The 22,847-nt window shown below is 36.0% G+C and overlaps 1 protein-coding gene across 1 annotated transcript in view; it reads right to left on the bottom strand.

The window, feature by feature from the left end:
* Nucleotides 1-270: 270 nt before the first annotated feature.
* LOC126816592 (calmodulin-A) overlaps nt 271-22,847 on the bottom strand; it is a 37,337-nt gene continuing 14,760 nt past the window's right edge. The window contains exons 3-5 of the mRNA XM_050543279.2: nt 14,816-14,959; nt 8,931-9,173; nt 271-4,014 (exon numbers count right to left, since the gene is read on the bottom strand). Of these exons, the coding sequence (XP_050399236.1) occupies nt 3,986-4,014; nt 8,931-9,173; nt 14,816-14,959 (416 nt within the window). The 3' untranslated portion in view covers nt 271-3,985. The remainder of the gene's footprint in view (nt 4,015-8,930; nt 9,174-14,815; nt 14,960-22,847) is intronic.

The raw sequence follows: 22,847 nt of genomic DNA, 5'->3' as shown, positions 1-22,847 counted from the left end.
TACGCGACACGTATACTTATACACGTAAACACCAATACTAGTGTCATTGATCAAATGTCTCAAAGTTAATAGTTTTGCTGTCACCACAAATGGCATGCAGTAAAATCAAAATATAAATAGTGTATGCCCTTCACGAGGCTGCACACGCTTTGCGAAACACCAGCTACTACTTTTCCAGTTTGATTTATTTCCCTATTCGGAAAGTCCACTTAATACATTGCCAAACTAATGGCTGGGTCTGACTATATTTTTCTTGTATATTAAACACAATTTAAAGATATTAAAATTTTAATCCTTAGACCACATTGCAATAATAAACAGGGGGCACAGAATGAAATCATACAATGAAACAGACAGGATACCATAATTACAAATGGCTTTACAGAATGGAATGATCATATTTGCATTTACAATAAAAGTGTCAAATATTATTTTTAAATAAAAACGGCTGGAAGGAAACAATGCATAAAAGTTGCAAAAATGCATGTAAGGCAAAATGCATAAAAACAAATTTATTATCCTGAAAAGTCGAAGTACGCCAGTATTGTGATATAACAATGACAATTTTTTTTATTGATAGGCCCAAAACATGAATGAAATAGATAACAATTGGGTAAGGTATTAACAGGTTCAAATATTTAAATAATTAGACATATATTAATTAATAAAAAATTAGATTAAATACATAAACAATTCAAATTCTACAAGCAAACTAACTACATTTTTTATTAGGATATCTATTTAAATTTTCTACTTAGAATTACTGAAAGATCTGGTAACGTGATAATAAAAATGTGAAATTTCCATAACGCCCCTCGGGGTTTCTGTTCGACCCTATTTACCTCTTTAATTTTGACCAGTTTTAATCCTTACAAATTTACTCCACAAAGCTATGTTTATAGAAAATAGTGTCAGATCTTTACACAACGAAGTCATAAATATCAGGAAAAAAATGGCGAAAATCTAATTAATTAGCACAATTCTGTGGTAAAAACTTTTGTAGATTTTAGATTCAAATAACGATTACTCTAGCTATAAACGTCTTCAATAATTACAAATCCAACATACTATAATAATGTTAAACAGAAAAAAATATAATTATTTCCTACACACTATGTTAACTCGTAAGCAATGAAATAGTTCTCATTCGAACAAAATAATTATTGTCCACCAGTGCATTCATAATGGGAGATAACTCTTTGAAACATCTTTCACATTATGTTAACACGATTCAGATGAAGTGGATCAGAAACACCTTAAAGGAATAGTTTCAGTAAAATTCAACTAAATCTAAAGCGATGTCAGTAAAATGCTTGGGTTTTCTCTCTAGGAGTTCATCTCCGTGGTTATAAAACCTATTGCTTTACTATTGTCCTATAGGCCGTGGGCATGATATTTTAACTATAAGAGCCACCATCCATTAGAAAGAAAATTATCTTTGAATATTTACATGTATAGTTATTATTTAATATTCCCATAACAAATATCAAAATTAAATTAATACTCACGTTTATGGTTTTAATAAATAAATAAATAAATAACAAACAAAATAATGTACAATCTTTAAGCCAATACTTTGCACCAAGCTGTCCGTTTTCTTTGAGAAATTATTTGGGATAAAACATATTTCTCTTAGAACTGGCATAGAATTGACACTTTCAAATGTAGATTTTTTTCTGGCGCATCATATGAATAACCTGATAAGCATAGCAATGGATTGAGCTTTTAAATGCCATGGAATGCAGAATAAAGGCAAACTTGTCTTAATAGCCAGATTCAATAAATATTGCTGTCTAATGTTTAAAAAAACAAGCCAACAGTGAGGCTGATGTCCCACGCCAAAATTCCCAAAATAAACAGATAACACATAATTTATTAAATGCACATTAATTTTCAAAAGTATCGAGTAATTATACTGATTATTTATGCTTAGTCTAGGCATAAAATGTTCACGATCAAACTCAGTCAGGTTTTGAAGTACCTGGTAGTAAAACTATACACTAAGTTTCATCACTCTCCATCAGTTAGAATCAAAGTTATCTTGTACCAAAGCATCGACCAATGAAATTGCTAAGCTCTGCTTACTTTAGCAGGAAATATTAATCATTGAACTCAATCGAGACATTCGCCTAATGAACATCTATACCTCAATTAAAAGCAGAGTTATTATGTTCAAAAGTCTTGAACAATCAAATTACCTATCGCTACTTAGACTATGCAGAAAATTCTCTTAGTCAATGTATTGATATAATGAATCTATACTCAAGAGTTTCGGCGCCCTCACCTAATTAGAACCAAAATTATCGTGTTCCAAAGTCTCAATCAATCAAATTGTTTATCTCTGCTTAAACTTGGTGGCTCATTATCGAACTTGGTCAAGGTATTGTTGTTATGAAACTCTACACCAAGTTTCATCACTCTCAATTAATGAGTTATCGTGTCCCAAAACATCAACAAATCAAACTGCTTATCTCTCGAAGGAGAGTTTTTGTGTCCCAAAAAGTGGGACAGCTAGACGCACAGGCAGACAGACGGACATACCCATTTTAATTGTCCCCTGCTTTCTTTGAATGGCGGGGGACACAAAATACCCACAGATAAAGTTAGTGGCATCAGTTATGTTACAGGAGGATTGCTGAATTTGGTATCCTTGGAAAACTTCACTGGGATTTACTCGCTTCCTGTAAACAGACAAACCCTGTCCATAAAACGCGAAAGAGTTCGCAAATTTATATTCAGGCGTTTGGGATATCGTCACATTGAAAAATCATTTGCAAATATGGTCAGAATAAAAATGAAAAACATATAAATCCCATGCTTTGAGTGATATTTTAGGTCACAGAAAGCCCACAGCATCAGCTTGAACACCAAGGCAAATTGCGTGCATAAGGCACATCTGCAATATTTGGCAAAAGATGTGCTTCTGGTGAGAATTAATACAACTATAATTATGAACTGAATAGAATGTAATTAACATTGGCAATGGTCACAACCTACACCACAAACCTTACCTGGTTTTCAGAATCAGAGAGCAATACTGACCGAACCAGGCTACAAGGCTTAACATACATTATCAACTTACAAAATGAGAACGAAAGGGAGAGAGAGTTGATGTTATGTAATATAAGTAATAAATATACAAATATGTACAAATATAAATGTATAATAAAAAGAATGACCTAAATACTTATTCGGATCAAATAGAATCGTTAATAAATTAAAACTGGGGTTATCATCCTTTCAAATCCCAGATTCAAGTCATGTGATACGATAGAAATAATGATGCATACACATCATATTTTCATATGTTCAATAACACGCGAACTGACGATTAGCTTAAAAGCTGATTATATTATCAGAAATTCTAAGCTTTTGTTAATGATATAAAATTCATAATATAGCTCATCCAATAGCCTTCTCAAGAATTGTTTCAATAATCAGCCTACGTTCTTTCAAAATTATATTAGATTTTTAATTCTTTTGCGATATTCAGTGATATTGTATTGTCGTATAACATGATCGTGTAAATATTTCTGTTTAATTCAGACCTAAATGATTAATTATACCGAGGGACTCATTCATTATGTAGGATATAATTTGACATTTAGAGTCCATATGTATGTGGAAAAATAAAGGAAATAAGCCATGTATAATTATTGTTTTGTTATAAATAATCCTAATTGTATATAGTTATTATAAAGTTTTATATACCGTACATGTATATATAAATACACATCCATCAAATAATAAATAGGCTGTATGTATAGACAGGTCAGCAGTTTAGACACAAACATAACCGAAATGAGTATGCACAGACTGACATATTTGCCCAAATAAATTCCACGCACTGTGGCATTTTTCGGTTATTATCTTTTTAATAATATAAAGATTGTTCCATGTTGCGACTCCATATATTATAAGTAGTATGAAGAACGTTGAAACATGGAATTTTATTCTGTCTTTTTTTAAAAACGTACAAAAATCTTTATTTTGTAGACATCATCATCACAAATTCTGAAAAAAAACAATACTGAAATTATTTTAAAACATTCATTTCAATAATTTACACCAAAATCAATATCAATAGAAAATCTCGATAAAGGATAAATGAAATGAAATGGGGTTTAACGTCCTACTTTTCTGCACCGACCTACTCTTATTCCGAATTCCAATCAAGGGTTCTTTTACGTGCACACCAACGTGTACACGGGACCCGGGGTTTCGTCCCATCCGAACAACTAGACACTACCCTTGTCAGGCCCTCCGTCCTGCACCACTGTCAAAATGAAATGAAATGAAATGGATTCCCACGTCCTACTCTTCTGCTCCGACTGGGCTAATGAAGACGGGCATACGCCATGCAGTGTGCTATGAGGGAAATTTTACCCGGACGGCGGCGCTCCGGGCTACTCTTAAAGGCTCAATACCACTCTTGTTGTAACAGAAAAATATGTCCCAATCTTTATTCTGGTTAACAAATTGTACTATTTTACAGTATTCCAATTAATTGATGATACAAATTTCATCTTAACACATCTAATTTAAAAAATTGGAAAAATTCAACTAAATGATTTGAAAAGCCTAACGTAAACCTTTTCAAATGTGACTTGGATTGAAAAATATTTCCGAACCCTCTGGACAAGTAAAATAGGATGTAATGGATAATTTACACAACAGGTAAGACACGAACACATCTAGTACTTAGAATAAGGCTATTTTTTATTTTCTGGAGCTGTCAAGCCAGCAAGAGTGTTATTGTCACTTTAAATCAAATTCCAACAGCCAATTGATCTTTTATATACGTGCACGCCAATGTGTACACGGGGTCTCGGTTTTTCGTACTATCCGGACGACTAGACAGCTGTCCTTGTCAGGCGAGTAGGGGTCTTTAGCAGTGGTTGGAAACCGGATGACCCGGTGAAAATCCACGAAATTGGACAGGCGACCCCACTCCTTATCGCGTACAGGCGGGGAATGGAAATCACGTCACTTGATTCAATGACATACCTTATGATCCAACGCGCACGCGTTAACCAATCGCCCCCACCCCCAATGTGATATAAGAGACATGAGAAGTGTGTCACATATGCAATAACAATGAATTAAACACAAAGTTGTTAGCAATTAACGCATTTAACAACATTTTATTCAACATCATGCCATATGCTGTAATATTAATACGTTCAGTTCTAGATTTATGAATGGCTTCTGAGATGTGCCCCGAAATAATAAATGCGTACCAAACATTTGTTTTCATGGACACAACTACATAAAAATGATTCGACAAAAAAATTCCAACTTAAAGATGCATTATGTAAGAGCTAAATCTGCCTATCGCAGCTCTTTAATTTGGCATGTCTGGGTCGAATGGGATTGAGAGAATGACTCTTATGTAACCAGTGCTTGATATATAAAAGGTAAAAGCGAATTTTTGCATTGTTATTCCTGGTAAAACAAACGTCTTGACTAATGAGAAGAAACTACTGAGATAGTAAGAAGAAAATACACAACGTGAAAAGGAAGCAAAGTAGACAATTGCAAATACTAGAGGATCAAAAGGCTATTAAAACATGAAGCAGGGGCGGATCTAGGAATTTTTAAAAGGGGGGGGGGCCGCAAAATGAGGGCACTGACCGCGGAGACGGGGCACGCCGCTGAGAGGGGGGTTTGGGGGCGGGCCCAAGAAAATTATCCGTCATTTCCTTGCATCTGTAGCCATTCCAAGAGCTATTTGGCTGATATTTTCGTCTAAGTAAACGTTCGGAAATCGTTGAAAAAGAGCCTAAAAATCGAGCAAAAAAGCCAATTATGCGACTTGAAAATTGGCAAGGCGAGCGAGGCATTATGATGGGAAAAAAGACGAATCTATTCCCTAGCCACTTCACTATTTAAGCCTTGTAACTTGTACTGTGTACTGTCCACACATGAAACAATGCTACATCAAGTTGCACTCATGCGCGTCGGTGATGGGCATGAGTGTATACGCCGCCAATTCCACAAGATGCTATCATTGATGTCTGTCTATAGTCACTCTATAGGATTAGGGCAACGTCAGCTAAACAACAAGAATTCGTTTGAAAGTGGAAGCATTAATTAGACCAGACTGGTGTGTACAGTGTTTGAGTCGATGGTCTGAGTCATTCATGACTGTACACAGTTTCATAAGAAAAATCTCTTGAACAGTTTATGAGATATGGTCCGGAATAAAAATTGTATACCCCAAACTTGTTTAATTAGGAAAGGCAAACCTGAGGTGTATACAAAGGTTTGTGAATATGTCTTGAACAGCTCTTGTGATATGCCCCGAAAACGACGGGCGGACGGGGTATATACCTCCTTAATTTCGTTCGGTGTGGGATAATTAATAAACAAGACAAACAAACCTTTAATGATATTAAGCTTGCCCCATTACGAATCTAAATAACACAATCTCAGCAAAGTAAATAAACGTTTTTTAAAACTATGTCAGTGTCAAAATAAGCCACGTGACTTTACATCCCACTCAATCACATAAAAAGAAATGGGTAAATTTGATCAAAACCAGCAATATCTACATATAAATGATGCCTGTAAGCAGTGGCAGTCAGATACCTTAAAGCATTAACATTTCCAAGCAATGAATAGCTCAATAATTTATTTATGGCCTCTTCAAGCAATTCATTTGAACTTTATTTTTAAACAACGCAATTTCTACACAGAATCTGAAATTAACATTATTTCAAACACAGGCAAGTGCTGCCAAGCTTGTAAAACTGGGATGTCCGAATTAATAGCAATTATTAGTTTGATGGCTGGTTTACATTATAGATTGGCACCAAAAAGCCTGGCAGTAAAGAATGGCACTAGCTTAATATCTAACAGACGTCTTCCTACGTTTTAGTACGCATCCGGAATTATAAATATTCCAATCTCTATCAATAGATCTTGTTTGAAAACTAGACTGGAAAAACATTATGTTCAGTTTTTACCGACTCCAGCACAATAAAAAGAAAACAAAATTGCTATCTGGTTACAAAAATTTACCCATACTCTATCCTGGTTTTTAACGAACTAAAAATATCAACAACAAAAATGCACTCAGAGATTTAACGGAACACAAAAGGGACGGTTTCGTTGTTTTTTATTCTCTAAAAATCGGGATAAACCAAATTTCTAATGAATCTGAATATTATGCGGCCTATTGGTTCAGTTGTCGCCTAAAAGAATGACCTTTATTATACAAAAGTGACCTGCCATTATGCCAGATTAACAAACTCTCAGCATGGGCTTTGCAGTTAATAGGTCACCGTATCCATACAAATAATACGTTTTAAAAAGTGCCAAGCGTTTTATGCTTCCAATATCTATTTGTCAGGCATCGCGGGTATTTTGCCCGATGATTAGGATGTCGGGAAAGTCACAGTACTTGAGACATGTGTATTTACTAAAGAAATACTCCAAATAGATTCTAATGGAGACCGATACAATAAAAAAAAACCCTGGGCAAAACGATTGACCAATCTCCAACGTATACGTTTACGTTTTGGTTTATAAATTAAAGAGGTGGCAGAGTTTGGGAGGTTTTTGTCGGTTGGGGTTCAAAAATATTCCTATTTAACGTGATTTGACTATCCCGTTACATCGTGAATGTTCAGACGACAAAATTAAGCTGGCTTAAAGGTCGACAGCGTTTTTAATCCACAACATAATCGTTGTTGATACGTACGTTTTTCTTGTAAAATACAATGCTAGGTTGTTCGTTAATGAAGATACCATATCCAATCATTTTGAATATGTTTTTCCAAATTAATTATGTTTATTTTCTTGTTGAGCTTGATAATGCCTCTTTAAAATCCAAGTAGGCATTTGACAAACATCACCATTTTGTAAAGATTTTAGAGACGGTGAAAATGAAAATTCCAGAATTAAAAACGATATTTATGAGAACTATATTTCCTGTATCGAATTTAGAGGGTAGTTTTATTGTGTAATACACATGCCCGGAGACCCAAGAAGTGTTACTGTGATAGGGAGCACAATATCTATTTTATAATTCAATTCAAAAGACGGCTACAACTTGATACCTTTTATCATTTTATTGGATTCACATAACTAGCTATTTTTGTCAATGTTGAGAACCGAATGAAATTAATAGAGTTGTATATATAAAAAAAAACGGCCCGGCTATCGGGCATGTCTGAACTATAGACGGATAAAATTAATTTGTTCCCTTTTACCATCAGTTATAATATGTTCGCTGTTGTGATGCTCTTGGGTCTCGTTTCTGTTTTGTTCAATAGAGTCATCATCACACGACACGTCTCTTATAGTCCCGATTCATCAGTTTAACATGAGTTAGTGAAAATAAGCCTTTGCCTCAAATTTTTAATATTCGAGTACACATTTTCTTTTATATTATATTGAGTTTTCCATTACTGTGTTTTTGATATGCAGAATATATATCGAAGATTGACATAACAATTGACCAAATCGACTACAAACTAAAAAGTTTTGCACAAAATAGTGAAGCTGTAGACGAAAGGAATCTGGACAATCTATGTTTAGTATAGCTAGTTCTAGTTTACTAGGATTGTCTTTTACTATTAATCAGTGTGTGTGAGTTAGTTGTATTTTACGTCCGCTTCCACCGAGGTGATATCGCAGACAAACTATTATTAATCAGCGTGGTGTTAACCTAATATAGGTATCAACAGGCTGACTTGATGTATATTTGTGACCTGTAGTAAATAATACAAAGGTCTTAAAAACCCTGCGATTTTCAACTAGTTTAAAAATAAGCGTCTGAACGGGCTAAAAGAGGGCATTTAGTATAAACTGAAGAAACTCGACACAGACAACTATTTGATTGGGATATGTTACCTATATTAAACCACAACGGCTATTAATTACACCGAGAAATCAAGCTAATTGATACCAACATGACCACATACCTTCATAATTAACCTGTCCATCCCCATCTATATCAGCTTCTCGAATCATTTCATCCACTTCTTCATCGGTGAGTTTTTCACCTAGATTTATCATAACATGCCTTAATTCGGCCGCACTTATGAAACCGTTACCGTCTTTATCAAATACTTTAAATGCTTCTTTAAGTTCTTCATCGGAATCAACCGTGTTCATTTTTCGAGCCATCATCGTCAAAAATTCGGGGAAATCTATCGTACCATTACCTGCAAAAAACAAAATCCTATTAAATATATTATATTACATGTACTTACATGGCAGTTTTGGTTTAATAGTTTCTCGAGCTTGAATGTGGCTTTAATAAGTTTTTTTGCTTCACTAATTTAAAAAATCTGTCCCAGGTTTGAACATTCTGCCTCAATTAGACGGACTGACGGACCGACGGACCGGCGGAGACGGACGACCCCATTTCTTCGAATAGCGTGGGACAAGATTTATGTTTTACAATTATTGAAAATCCAACCAATGCTCTACTTGGACTAATGTAATTTTCATGAGCCATTCGTTAAACTTGAAGGACACTAAACAATTTGTACATCTCGTAAATTAAACGTTAAAACGCACACGTCTCTTGGCTTAGCAGATTTCTCTCAAATTTTGTACAATCCTATTTGAACCTATTTCAAGGTGCATTTTTCGTGCTCTCCAAATTGGGAAAACTAGGTCAGATGATTATCCTGGTGAAGCTGGGGGTAAATGGCCTTTCCAGTAACTAAACTCCATAGTACTGACCCCGGAAACAACGGAAATAGCTAAGCTAAAATGCAGTTAATTTAACGATTGAACAGTTGAACAAAGTAAAGGCGTTGAATTAGTCCATGTACTTTTCCATTGATATAAAAAACGAACAGACAAGTTTTGAACTTCAAAGAGAATACTTTACGTTAGAAGCACTCAACTGTCATTAGATATTAAAATAAATGACTTTTTGATAAAATAACCGTTTATTGTTGGGCTTGATAACATATGTAAAGCGTTTACGCTTCACACACATTGCGCAATACAAACAAGAAAAGAGAGAAACGAGTTATTGTATTCTGGTCTGACATTGGGTCAAGGAGTTCCATCAATTAATTTCACTCGCTGTACAATCGGAATATAACAGCATGATCTATGATGAAAAGATCATTATGAAGGAAACGAAACCATAATCAATTTACATATATTACAGACCTGTGGTCTGGATCAGGACAAAAATGGGGAAATTGCATTTAGGAAATCCTCACTCTCAAGAAACCGATGTATACATAAACTTGATCAATTATCATAATTTACTTGCAATATAAAACAAAAGGAATGAAATAAAATGAAATAGGGTTTATCGCCTTCCTGTTTTGCTCCTACTAAAAATGAAATGCAATGGAAAAGAAATAAGATGGGGCTTAAAGTCCTTATAATGTTCTGAGTGTGCAATGAGGAAAATTTTGCCCGGACAGCGGCACTATAGCCTACTCTTATATCGAATTCCAACTGCCAAGGGTTCTTTTACGTGCGCGCAAATGAGTAGCCGGGACCAGTTTTTCGTCCCATCGAACGACTAGACAGCTGTTCTTGTCTGGCTATCCGCCCTGCACCACTGATAGGGGAAAAACGCCAGAAATTCCCGATGAACATTCTCGGTTTACACCGGGATCGAACCTCCAGACTAGAGAATTAGCGTCTTAAAATCTAATGGTGTTTAACGTTCTACTATTCTTCTCCGACTGGGCTAATGAAGACCGGCACATGCCATACATTGTGCTGTGGGGGAAAGTTTACCCAGACAGTTGTTGTGCACGTGGGACCTCGGTTATTCGACACACCCGAACGACTAATCCCGATGAACATTTTCGGCTTACACCGGGATCGAACCTCCAGACTAGAGAACTAGCGTCTTAAAATCTAAAGCTAATGAAGACCGGCACACGGCATACATTGTGCTGTGGGGGAAAGTTTAGCCAGACAGTTTGTTGTGCACGTGGGACCTCGGTTATTCGACACCTCCGAACGACTACACGTTGTCCCTAGAAGCAAAAAGAAAGGTTGAGATAATTTTGGAAACAAACGTGATAGACTTCATCGTTTAATTCTTGTCTAAAAACTTCGGACCATAGCGTTTCTTAGGCAGTCTTCAAGAATCCACCCTTTGACACCGTCATGAAACTATTATGCTACATAATATATTACAAAGAGAATAAATCAGAAATAATTTTGTGACCGAGATCAACCCAGACTGTCATTATATTGAGCTAACACGCAATACCGGCATCATTCTATTATAAAGTGTCTCTATGGAAACTGAGAATATCTTATCTTTAAATACAATTTACAGGCAATATTTGATGTTAGCATCTAAAATGCTTACTCATTCCTGAACAGCTAATGTATCATTCGCGATAAAGATACTTCAATGGAATATTTTTTTGACAATTTGCAATGACTATCCGCCATTATGTAGGCCTAGCAAACTTGCAATGGACGGACGGTGTAATGCACACGCAAAATATCAACGATAGCCTCAGCAATCGTAGTTTCTTTAGGAACGGTCTCTGATCGGACGCTATTCTCTGACTGCTCCTGTTCATCGCTATTAAACTGCAATATGAAAATACCGCTCTACCCACCACCTCTGGCCTAGGGCTATTTTGGAATACTACCTACTAAGTTTCACTGTGATTCTTCTTTTTTCGCCAAAAGGTATCATGCCACATCTGACACAAAATTATAATAATTCAACACTATTTTCAAGTAGCATTTTGCGATTGAGCCACGAACCCGCGATCTCCGGTCTGCGCAAATGCGAGTTTCATAATAGCGGACCAATTCAAAAATATTTTGTTTATTTTTTTAAATCGCAAATTATAATAATTCAACACTATTTTCAAGTAGAATTTTGCGATTCAGCCACAAACCCGCGCGATCTACGGTCTGCGCAAAACCGAGTTTCATAATGGCAGACCAATTCAAACGTATCTTGTTTATGTTTTTGAATCGCAAATTTCCACTTAAAAATAGTGTTGAATTATAATAAATTTGTGTCAGATGTGCGAGAAATGATTCCTGTTGACGAAAAAAGAAGAATCACAGTAAATTTTAGAAGGTAAGGATTCCAAAATAGCCTTAGAACAGAGGTAGGAATAGAGCGGTATTTTCATATATGGCAGTTTAATACTAAAACAGGAACGGTCTGAGGACAGCGTCCGATCAGAGACCGTTCCTAAAGAAACTACATAGTAATCGATGCTAGGTTATTTTATTTATTGTAATCTTCCTAGTCTTAAAATCCACAATTTCTTTGTCATTACTACTCACGGGGGTGCAATGAATTATACTCCATACTTTCAGAAACTAGAATTCGCCTATGGTGTCACCCGGGGCTTCAAATTGAACAAATATCCATTGCAAGAGAACATAAAGGAACACCTACAAATATAACACGGGGCTACTACAACTTGACAACGTCAAGTGAATATATATTTGATATTTATCTGAAGTAAATAATGCATATATTTTTTAACCGCTCGGCATAGTCCCATCTCAAGGGGGAATGATTTCCATTAAACAACCGTGTATTAACATCGATAACACGACGATAGTGGGTCTAGTAATATATTAGATAAACCCTCCAAGAACCCTGGGAATTCAATCTTTGGCATCTGTTTGATTCCGGTTCACAGACTTCCCATCATCGCAAACCATTAAACAATTCACTTCCGCGATTATAGAATTCGTTCAAACAAAGAATTATTCATATACCAAGTCTATAATCAACTCTCTGGACCAGATGGCCGAGATATAAATGGAATTGAACACCCGCGAGATTTAAAAACGTTACGGTAAAATGGATAATCGAAACCAAGTCTCGGTTGACCAGAACCGTTGTTAAGATAATAAACGATCTGCCCTTCATCTACAAACAGTCATAACTACAGCCAGAATAAAATAACTATTATAGCAAGAACGGTCACCTCTTTAACAAAATCTTACATAATGCATCTTTAAGCATAATATCCGAGTAAGAATGGAGCTCATTTACTTAAACATACATTAAGCATGGGCTAAACCTGCCTATTGCAGGTCTTTCTTCAGGCCTGAAATGTTATCTAAATTATTAATTAGACATTAATTAACTTATCCAGACCATATCAACTCTCGATGTCATCGCTAGACTGCGATATTTACTTGATTAGGATCCGATCTGCTGCTCAACGATCATTCATGAATAAATCAAGAAATGGATAATCGAGACTATGTGTTTTATCGTACCTACTTTATGTAATGATTATTGAGGCTAGGCCCTAAATTCAATCGCTAGATTCTCGGTTCAGAGTGAAATTTGTCAGCAAATTCCTATTACATTATCTAGTTTTTAACTATTACAGTGAGAACTGCCAGCTATTTATCTAATATCCTATAATGTATCTTTAAATCATTATCGGGTAACATATCGCTTGATTTGATTACGTGTCCTAGATATCAGGGATTAGGATAACAATGTTATAAGGGTATCTAAGTTTCCCTCAAGGCTTCAAATTCAAACAACATTTCATACTTCTCAATGCCAATGTCCAAAACGATTTTATACAAATGCACAGGGTACCACGAGTCTTAGAATGCCGTGTCTTCAAGGTTATTACCCACCTAAAAACCTAAAACTCGCCCGGGGTGGGTGTGGTTGTACAGAATGGCAGTTAACAACAAAGCATGGTTTCACGAAGATGGAAACCAAACGATCACATAAATTTTACAATCTGTATTCAGGCAATATGTCCTACAAGTAATTATAAATCAAGCTGTTTGCCAAGGGTATTTCCCCAGGGACAGTAACCTCAGTCGTGTCTCGTTCATAGAATTTGCAAGTCAGTGCAGTCGTTTATCCCATTGTATATCAATTACAAAGCATGGGAGAAAACTGAGGACACGTGATGACGGTTCTTGCTTCAGCTCTAAAGAGTAACCGAGAATAATTCACGATAGTATAAACTTATAAGGTGTATATTATTATATAGGTATTTAAATTTAAAAAAACCCAACATATTATCAAGTTATAAATTAAACCATATAGATACATTTTTAAACTATTGTAGTTTACATGAAGAAATTTATCATAACTCTATAACCCCGTTTACATTACAAATTTTAAGCGTGCCAGGAACGGTACCTGGCACGGCACGGTTAATTTTTTTGTAGTGTAAATGGGTCAAACATAAGCGTGCCGTACTGAGTACCGTGCCAATCCGGCTCACTGAAATGAGGTGGTCTCGGCACGGTACCAGGCGCGGCGCGGTTAAATTTTCTTAGTGTAAACGCTATCCGGTCTGAGCACGGTTTCAGTACGGATAACTGCGCATGCACGAAACGAACCTTGACCTTTTCCCACGCAAACTTTGACAGTTCTGTCATCAGTTCTGTCAAAATGGCTGCTCAAACTAAATCAACCATCATAATTGTTTTCATCTGGGTAATTTGTATAGGGACTGAAATTAACTATTTTGCGAAGAGTTCCACATTTGGCGAGCTGAGACCGGTTATTTTAGAGTGATGTAAACGGGTCAATTTCTTGAAATTTATCGCGGCCTGGTACCGTACCCAGAACGGCACGCTTATCACGGCCAAGTGTAAACGGGGCTCAAGACTCGTAAGGAGCGTATTGATTGATGCAAGTAGAGAGCTGGTCGTTAAAGAGGATGGTCCACCTATTTCTGTATTCTAACATAGATAAGTAAGGCAGCTACTTGAAGATTCAACCTCTGAAAACTTTCCCGGTGCAATTAAAGATTGCGTCCATGCATTCCGCATTCCAAACGCAAAGTTTGCCCGATTTACTAAAATCATGGTCACCCTGAGCAGCCCCATTTTATTAACCTACCGTCTGCATCTACTTCATTTATCATATCTTGTAATTCAGCCTCCGTTGGGTTTTGACCTAATGACCGCATTACAGTTCCTAATTCTTTGGTGGTAATCGTTCCGTCGCCATCTTTATCAAATAAGCTGAACGCCTCTTTAAATTCTGTAAATAAATGTATAGAGTTCTTAGACATTCTTATGTGTTCCGAAAAAATCATAAACAATGGCAGTCGTGTGGTTATCTTACTTGGGTAGCTTAAACAACCAACGAAAACGCTGCTGCCCCATTCACAGAAAGACATTCTCCATTGCTCTTTTTCTAAACGCAGTGTAGGTAGAATCAGAATCATAAATACCAACGAAACGGTAAAAGATTAATTATTTCACAGCATAGGGAAAGTGCAATTAAAGTACAAAACAAATCAAAAGGTGTAAAATGTTGACGCACTATTAATTTAGAATCAATTCCATTGTCTTTTGTGTGTGTGTTGGGGTGGGGGGGGGGGGGGGTAAATAGAGTGGGGACAACAATCTGTAGCTCTCTCAGGGAGTCTCAAAAATTCAAAAATGGTTCACCATTTCTGCGAGCGAGTTGAAGATTGAACAGTCCATATGCTGATTACACTATTTTGCCTGATTACACTATTTTGCCTATACCGTTTTTTTAGGACTTCGAATTTTGTCTATTGGTTTGGATTGTTCGTACTTGGTTTTATTTTATACAGTAAGCGACAAAAACTAAATGATCCTCAAGAAATAATTGTCGAGAATGTACACGAAAAGAAAATAAACCTAACATGAAATATGGTTAATGTGATCGATTACGCTTCCAGATAGGAATACAGTACAAATACTATCTTTGAGGTTATAATATGATTTCATCTTTAGACATATTACATGATCCAATGTTCTTATTACATCTAAATAAGTCAACACTATCTTGTTAACTAACATCTGAAAGTGGTTTTATCTATTTTCAACTAATGGGACTAGGTTATGAATGATAGCATAATCAGCTATATACATGTAGGAAAATCGATGATATAACTTTCATCTATCAATACGCTTCATTGATAAGAAAACCATAAAGTTAAAGTGGTGTAATTTTGACGTCTTACTTCCTGTCCCATGGGTATTTTTTTTTATGTCCTAAACAATTTATTGCCGGTACAATTGTCTAGTTCGGATAATCAGTTTATGTAATGGAAGTGGTACTATTCATACATATCTTTTTACTTACATACTAATGCCCTGGTTATGTATTATGATCCTAGATTTAAACTGACAAACCTTTTTACAAAATAAAACTCGACAAATACAACTGTTCAAATTTATAAACCCAATATTATTCATGCAGAAATATTTTCATTTTAAAATACAAAGACTGATATCAAAATGGTTACATCTAGTATTAAGTGTGTACAGTACACAATAAATCTGCAGGGAATATTTTATAAAATGTATAATATCTCCCATTACTCATCAACCGCTGATAAATATAAGTACAGCACATAAAATACATAATGGACATATAATTTTCTTCCCGGTAGAAATAAAATGGAGAGAAGCAAGTCTCTAATGAATAAAACAATTTCCCTAATTAAATAAGTCATTTTTGATCTGATGACCCTCGGGGATGAAACGACTATGAGTAATATCTGGTACATATTTCTTTGTTTATACTGAAAAGCAAAAACGAGGTTGTGCTCTCTATTTTATCCAGTAAATTCAACACAAAATAGGTACTAACATTTTTTTTTTTTTTTTTTGTTAAAAATACATTAGTTAAGATTTTAATAAAGAGTTGGCATTCTTGATATAGCAGTTGAAAAATAGATGATAAAAAAGAGAAAATATTGAAAACTCAGTCAAATTACTTTATACTGAACGAAGTTATCACAGTTGGAAGTGCGAACTAGAAATTGGCATCAACAATCCTTGTACCGTTTCCGAGAATTGCCGATCGTTTGATTGACAGACGACAACTCCGCCTACATATTCTCCATTCTCAAGTAACATTTTCAATGCCTACGGTTAGTGATTAACGGTAAATGTTTGTTTGGTCAGCCATTTAATGATTGAATTATTAAATGGACGACTGTTGAAATCCAAGCTGTTATCCAATCTATCCGAGGATCTAAAGAGTTGATTTTGGGCTTGTTATGTAAATAAAAGTCTAATTTATAATTTCTATAGCACCTGAAGCCTATACAAAGACTTGCAATAGGCATATTTAGCTCTTAACTAATGTATCTTTAAGACACTGGATTTTCCCGGGTTGGAATAATGGCGTTGGTCGGAAATATCTTCTGGATTTATCAAACTCGCTTTCATTTTGTCTGTGGTAGCGCCGCCGGGGCTAACAAATTAAATTTGTCTAGTCGTTCGGAAGTGACCATACACCGAGATTCTTTGAACATTAGTAGTCCGCTATTGATGAACCTCTTACAAATACGGCAGAATACAAGCCGGAAGATTTACTACCGTAGAGAAATTTTGGTTTTCTTTTCATAATTAAACGTTAAAGGGGTATTATGTAAGATTTAGATAAAATAGATAATGCAAAATGAATATATTGAAATTTCATTCAATTACTTTATTTTGAGCGAAGTTATCAATAGTTGTAGTTTTGACAAGATCTGTGCATTGATCGTATAACCGTGCTGGTCAAATCGAGTCTTAGCCTCGCTCTTCACTTTTAAATTGAATCATTAAATGGCCGAACTGTTTTAATCTACTTAAAATCGGTGCCATCCGATACCATCGAGTGTTGCTTAGAGTCTTGTCATATTAATAAATGTCTAATTAATAGTTTATATATCATTTAAGGTCCAAAGAAAGACCTGCAATGGGCAGATTTAGCTCTTGCACCATGCCGGTTTAATTCATGTATAATTAATAATCTATATAACATTTAAGGTCCAAAGAAAGATCTGCAATAGACAGATTAACCTAATGCCTGTTTAAATAATCAGCTTGAGAATATTTAAGCGTGGATTAAGTCATAACAAATTCGATATTGTCTGCGAAATGCAAATGACGATAAGCAGCTTTAAGATGGTAAATAAAAAGTCCTGAGACATTGAATCTAATCACGATATCAATTATGTGAGACTTATGGCTTATTTCGTCGTTTCTTCTGGGAATAGAATTAATCAAAATGCACCAGTACATGAATTATTATATTGTGGTATACAACAATTTAAACTATCCCTCAATAATTATTGTTAATCTAAATAAACACAGACTTGATTGTTTACTTGGACTGTTTGATATAAACATGTAGAGGTTGTCAACAATAATAGATTGATCTAACCACTCATTTATAGAGCTTCAAAGACAGTTTATAACGTGCAAGTGATACAACGATAAATTATCCTGTTCAGTGTTCAACCTTGCGTGAAATTATGAACTGTGTATGTCTATATGGAATTCATAAATCGATACGATGATAGACTATATGGTCACACAAAACAGTGGCCAATTATGAAAATGACATCAATTATAAAGTAATGTAGAAAATGATATCCAACCTGCGCCGCTCACGTGCACCTCGGGAGGGTTGTGTACGTATAATCACCATGGTAACGCGATAAAATGACATTAATTGTGTGTAAAGATTGCTATGACATAACTGGTTATGGGAATTGAAAATAGTAAACGGCAGACGATGTGTAGGAAATGAAATGAAATGGGTTTAACGTCCCACTGTTCTGCTCCGACTGGATACGCCATACAGTGAGCTACGAGGGGAATGTGCACGGACAGCGGCGCAACGGCCTACTCTTATATCGAATTCGAACTGCCAATGGATCTTTGACGTGCACGCCTATGTGTACACGGGAACTCGTTTTTCGTACCATCCGAACGACTATACGTGGTCTCTTGCCAGGTCCTCGTTCTTGAACCACTGACACGGAAGAACCACGTCGGAAAATCCCAAGGAACTTTCTCGGCCAACGCAGGGATCTAACACGGGACCTTCAGGTTAGCGAGCCAATGTCTTACTCACTGAGCCACCGTGGCTCCCATGTGTAGGAGGGGAAAGCGCAGTAGACGAACGTTGAAACCAATAAGATCAACACAGTGACCTAAAGGGCCGCGGCGTTTCCACCTTATCTTCATCTTATTACATCTTCAAGGGATCTTGTACGTGCACGCCAGAGTATACACAGGACCTCGATTTTTCGTCCCACCGAACGAATAAACGATGTTACTTGCCAGGCCCTTCGTCCAGCTCGACCGACAAGAAAATATACTTTGACAAATCTTGTAGTTTCTCGGCTATTACTCACCAAGCCACCGTGGCCCCCGAAATCAAACAGAACAATTATTTTTAAGTCACAACATTTGACCTTAAAGTAGCCAAGTCTTTAACTCGGTATTATCCACAGTCTCCGACATTGCAAACACGACTTATTGGTCAGTTTAAATCAAAATTGATTTTGTTATCTTACCGTGAAAAGATGGGCTTCTGGTATCCAATACTTATTACACAATGAAAATTTGTTATGAAGTGACTGGATGAACGAGGCTAAACATATCCCACAAGGGAAGACGAGACTGGATAAACTGCTCTAAATTACTTCAGGCTGGTTCCTACAGCACTGCGCTATTCTGACTTCAATATAATCATAGAAATATATGCAAGTCAGAAAAAGGAGTGACGTAGGAGCGAGTCTGACGTATTAGAGCAGGTTATCCAGTCTAAAAGGAAGACTACCGGAGTAGATTGGAATAACCAGACGCCAAAGACTGCCATTCAATTTGCACTTTTCACATATTTCGCCGAACATAACTGATTAGAAATTACAGTAAAAACAGAAGCGATTGAATATAAATCAGTTTATATACATTCATATTACATTATTTTATGAGTTGCGACCCATTTGTGTCAATTTCTAGGTGCCAAAGTCTAGCGAGTTAGCTCCTTTAACACAACAATAACTGGGTGATTTGGGGACTAACATAATAATATTGGTATAATTTTATTTCTATAATTCGCCCGCGTCCATGGGATTTTTATCAATCGGGTAAACGAAAATACCAGGAGAAAACCCACGATGTTAGGCAGGCGATCTTACTGACGTACAAGCTATGGATCCAAACCATGTATTACATAGATAACAAGCGAGATGGTTAGACTACTCGGCCACCAGATAATAACATTATTGTGATCATCGTCGTCTCAATAATATAAAGATATGTTTATGGTACTCCAAACATGAACATAGTTCAATAAAACACTCAACTATAGCCGAGCATTTGAAACACTTTGAACTTTGTGATTTTATATTAAAGGGAAAGGTGTTCCTTACTTCTATTGTTTTTATGTTAACATTAAGATTTACCAAACCAAGCAAAACAAAACATTAAACTGAAATGGACATGGGGTCAGTGATGCGAATTGAAAACAATTCCCTTTCTTCGTTGCTTTAAATGGAACGGAACAATGGTACCATTTAGTTCAATCCAGTAACACGGTATAGTTGATCAATAATAAAAACAAGCGGTTGCCAGACAAGATACGCCCACATCTGGCAACAGATGGATAGGGAACAAGCTAAATAAAAAGGGATTTTTCGTATAAGGGGCCATAATCCAGGAAGTCATGGGCTGAAATGCGCGAATATCAAAATTGACTGAAATATTTGGGATATAAAGATATATTTTAAGTTTCATCAAAATCGGATAAAAATTGCGACCATACTTTTACACTATTCGCGTACAAGGAGCGGCCCTTTTGTCAGAAAGTTTCGGTCCGATTTTCACTAAATTCGTCACTAGTTTGTAACGATGATACATTTAAACGTGGTTTTTTTTAAATTGAATAAAAATTGTGACTTCTAGCAGGTCCACGACCTAAAAATGCGATTTTTCGAACAATCAGGGGCCATAATCCAGGAAGTTACGTTCAGATATGCGCGATTACCGTAAGAAACCAAGATCTTTGTGATTTAAAGTTTAAAATTTAAAGTTTCATCAAAATCAGATCAAAATTGTGACCTCTAGAGTGCCCACAAGCTGAAAACCTTGATATACCGTATATTTACACTATTTGCGTACGAGGGGCAGCCATTTTGTCCGGCAGTTTTGGTCTGATTTTCACGAAATTCGAACTCAACCACGATTAGGGTGTAACGGTGATATATTAAAACGGTTTTTCAAATCGGATAAAAATTGTGACCTCTAGAGGGACCACAAGCTCAAAGCGCGACTTTTGATACACTCAAGGACCATAATTCAGGAAGTTACGATTGGAGATGCGAGAATATCGAAGGGAACCAAGATCTTTGGGTTATCAAAATGCATTTCAAGTTTCATCAAAATCGGAACAAAATTGTGGCCTCTAGATTCGATCTCAACCGACGTTACGCTGTAACGGTGATATATTCGAATGTTTTTTTTTAAATCGGATAATAAGTGTGACCTCTAGAGGAGCCACAACCCAAAAACGCGATTTTTCGTACCATTAGGGGTCATAATTCAGGAAGTTACGGTCCGAGATGCGCAAATATCGAAAGATCTTTGGGTTATAAACATACATTTCAAGTTTCATCAAAATCAGATCAAAATTGTGACCTCTAGAGTGTCCACAAGCTAAAAACGGGATTTTTCGTACAATCGGGAGCCATAATCCATGAAGTTTCGATGCGATACATGCCAATATCGAAAGAAACCGGTATCTTTAGGAAATAAACCTATATTTCATTGTGAACTGTAGAGTTTCCCAAACAAATTGTGGACGGAGGTCCGGACGGACGGACTGGGGTGACCACAATATACGTCCACATTGAAAATGTGGGCGTATAAAAGTGTTATCGCGCGCTCTAAAACGTGAAGGATTCCCCGTCACTACACCCGACATCACTTATAGCTACTAACTGTGGCGATAGTCTGGAATTGTATTTGGCCTTGGAAGCTGAAGCTACTAATTGCAGACTTCAATATTAATTTCAAGCTACACTGAGCAGAAAGCAAACATGTCATCAGCATCTTGAAGTGGGGGTGACCGACTCGATTATTTTTGCCGCCCCAAGTCTAAAGAACAAGTATATGAATTGTTATCTTCACCAGTTTCCTTGACCTTTTGAAAATCTAACCATGAGTATGGCAGCAACCAGGTTTCAGTGAACACTGGTTCAACATTAATCGAGGTTTTTTATTAATTACTTTGAAGTGCTTTAAAAATGATTTTCAATAAGTGTGTGTTATTTTTGGCAGCCATTCCCTGATAGAAAAATGAGAGCAAGCTAAATTTAAACCATAGTAAAAGATTAAATATACAAATACATATGTTAATTACAGCCAGGGCACATTTTAATGGATTTCATATCTATACGTGTAATAACATTGTGAAACTGGTTGCATCATTCTCCTATTTTACGAAGTAATGAGCGATATTTAATCCAAAAAATATAATTTTCCTTTTGTGTTCAAATATTTATTAAGTTTATTATTCCAAACATTACCATTGTCTGATATTTATTTAAATATTTTGGAGTAATTTTCCTTAAATTATCAATAAAAAAACACATTTTGTTGTATTAGCGATACACCTGTCTTGTTTTTAATAGGTATAGTTTGAGTTCATTCTAGAACCGCTCCCTTCCAAATTTCAAAAACCAAATTCTTTTGAATGTCCAAAGTTTTACATGTAATCGCTAACCAGCGGCTGCCAGGCAGGATACGCCCACATGTTTGAGAGATGGATAGAGAACAAGCTAAAAAGAAAGTGATTTTTCCTACAATCAAGGGCCATAATTCATGAAGTTACAATTCGATATGCGCAAATATCGTAAGGAACCAAGATCTTTGGGTTATAAACATGCATTACAAGTTTCATCAAAATCGGATTAAAATTGTAACCTCTACAGGGTCAACCTTGATATACCATATTTTAACACCTTTCGCGTACAAGCGGCGGCCACTTTGTCCGGCAGTTTTGGTTTGATTTTCAGGAAATTTGAACTCAATCTTTATTATGGTGTTACGGTGATATATTCAAACGATTTTTAAAATCAGATAATAACCGTGACCTTCAGAGGAAC

Source organism: Patella vulgata, chromosome 3 (genome assembly GCF_932274485.2).
Source record: "Patella vulgata chromosome 3, xgPatVulg1.2, whole genome shotgun sequence".
NCBI classification, from domain to species: domain Eukaryota; kingdom Metazoa; phylum Mollusca; class Gastropoda; family Patellidae; genus Patella; species Patella vulgata.
Note: the sequence above shows the minus strand (reverse complement) of the source record. Positions and strands in the feature narration are given on the sequence as shown.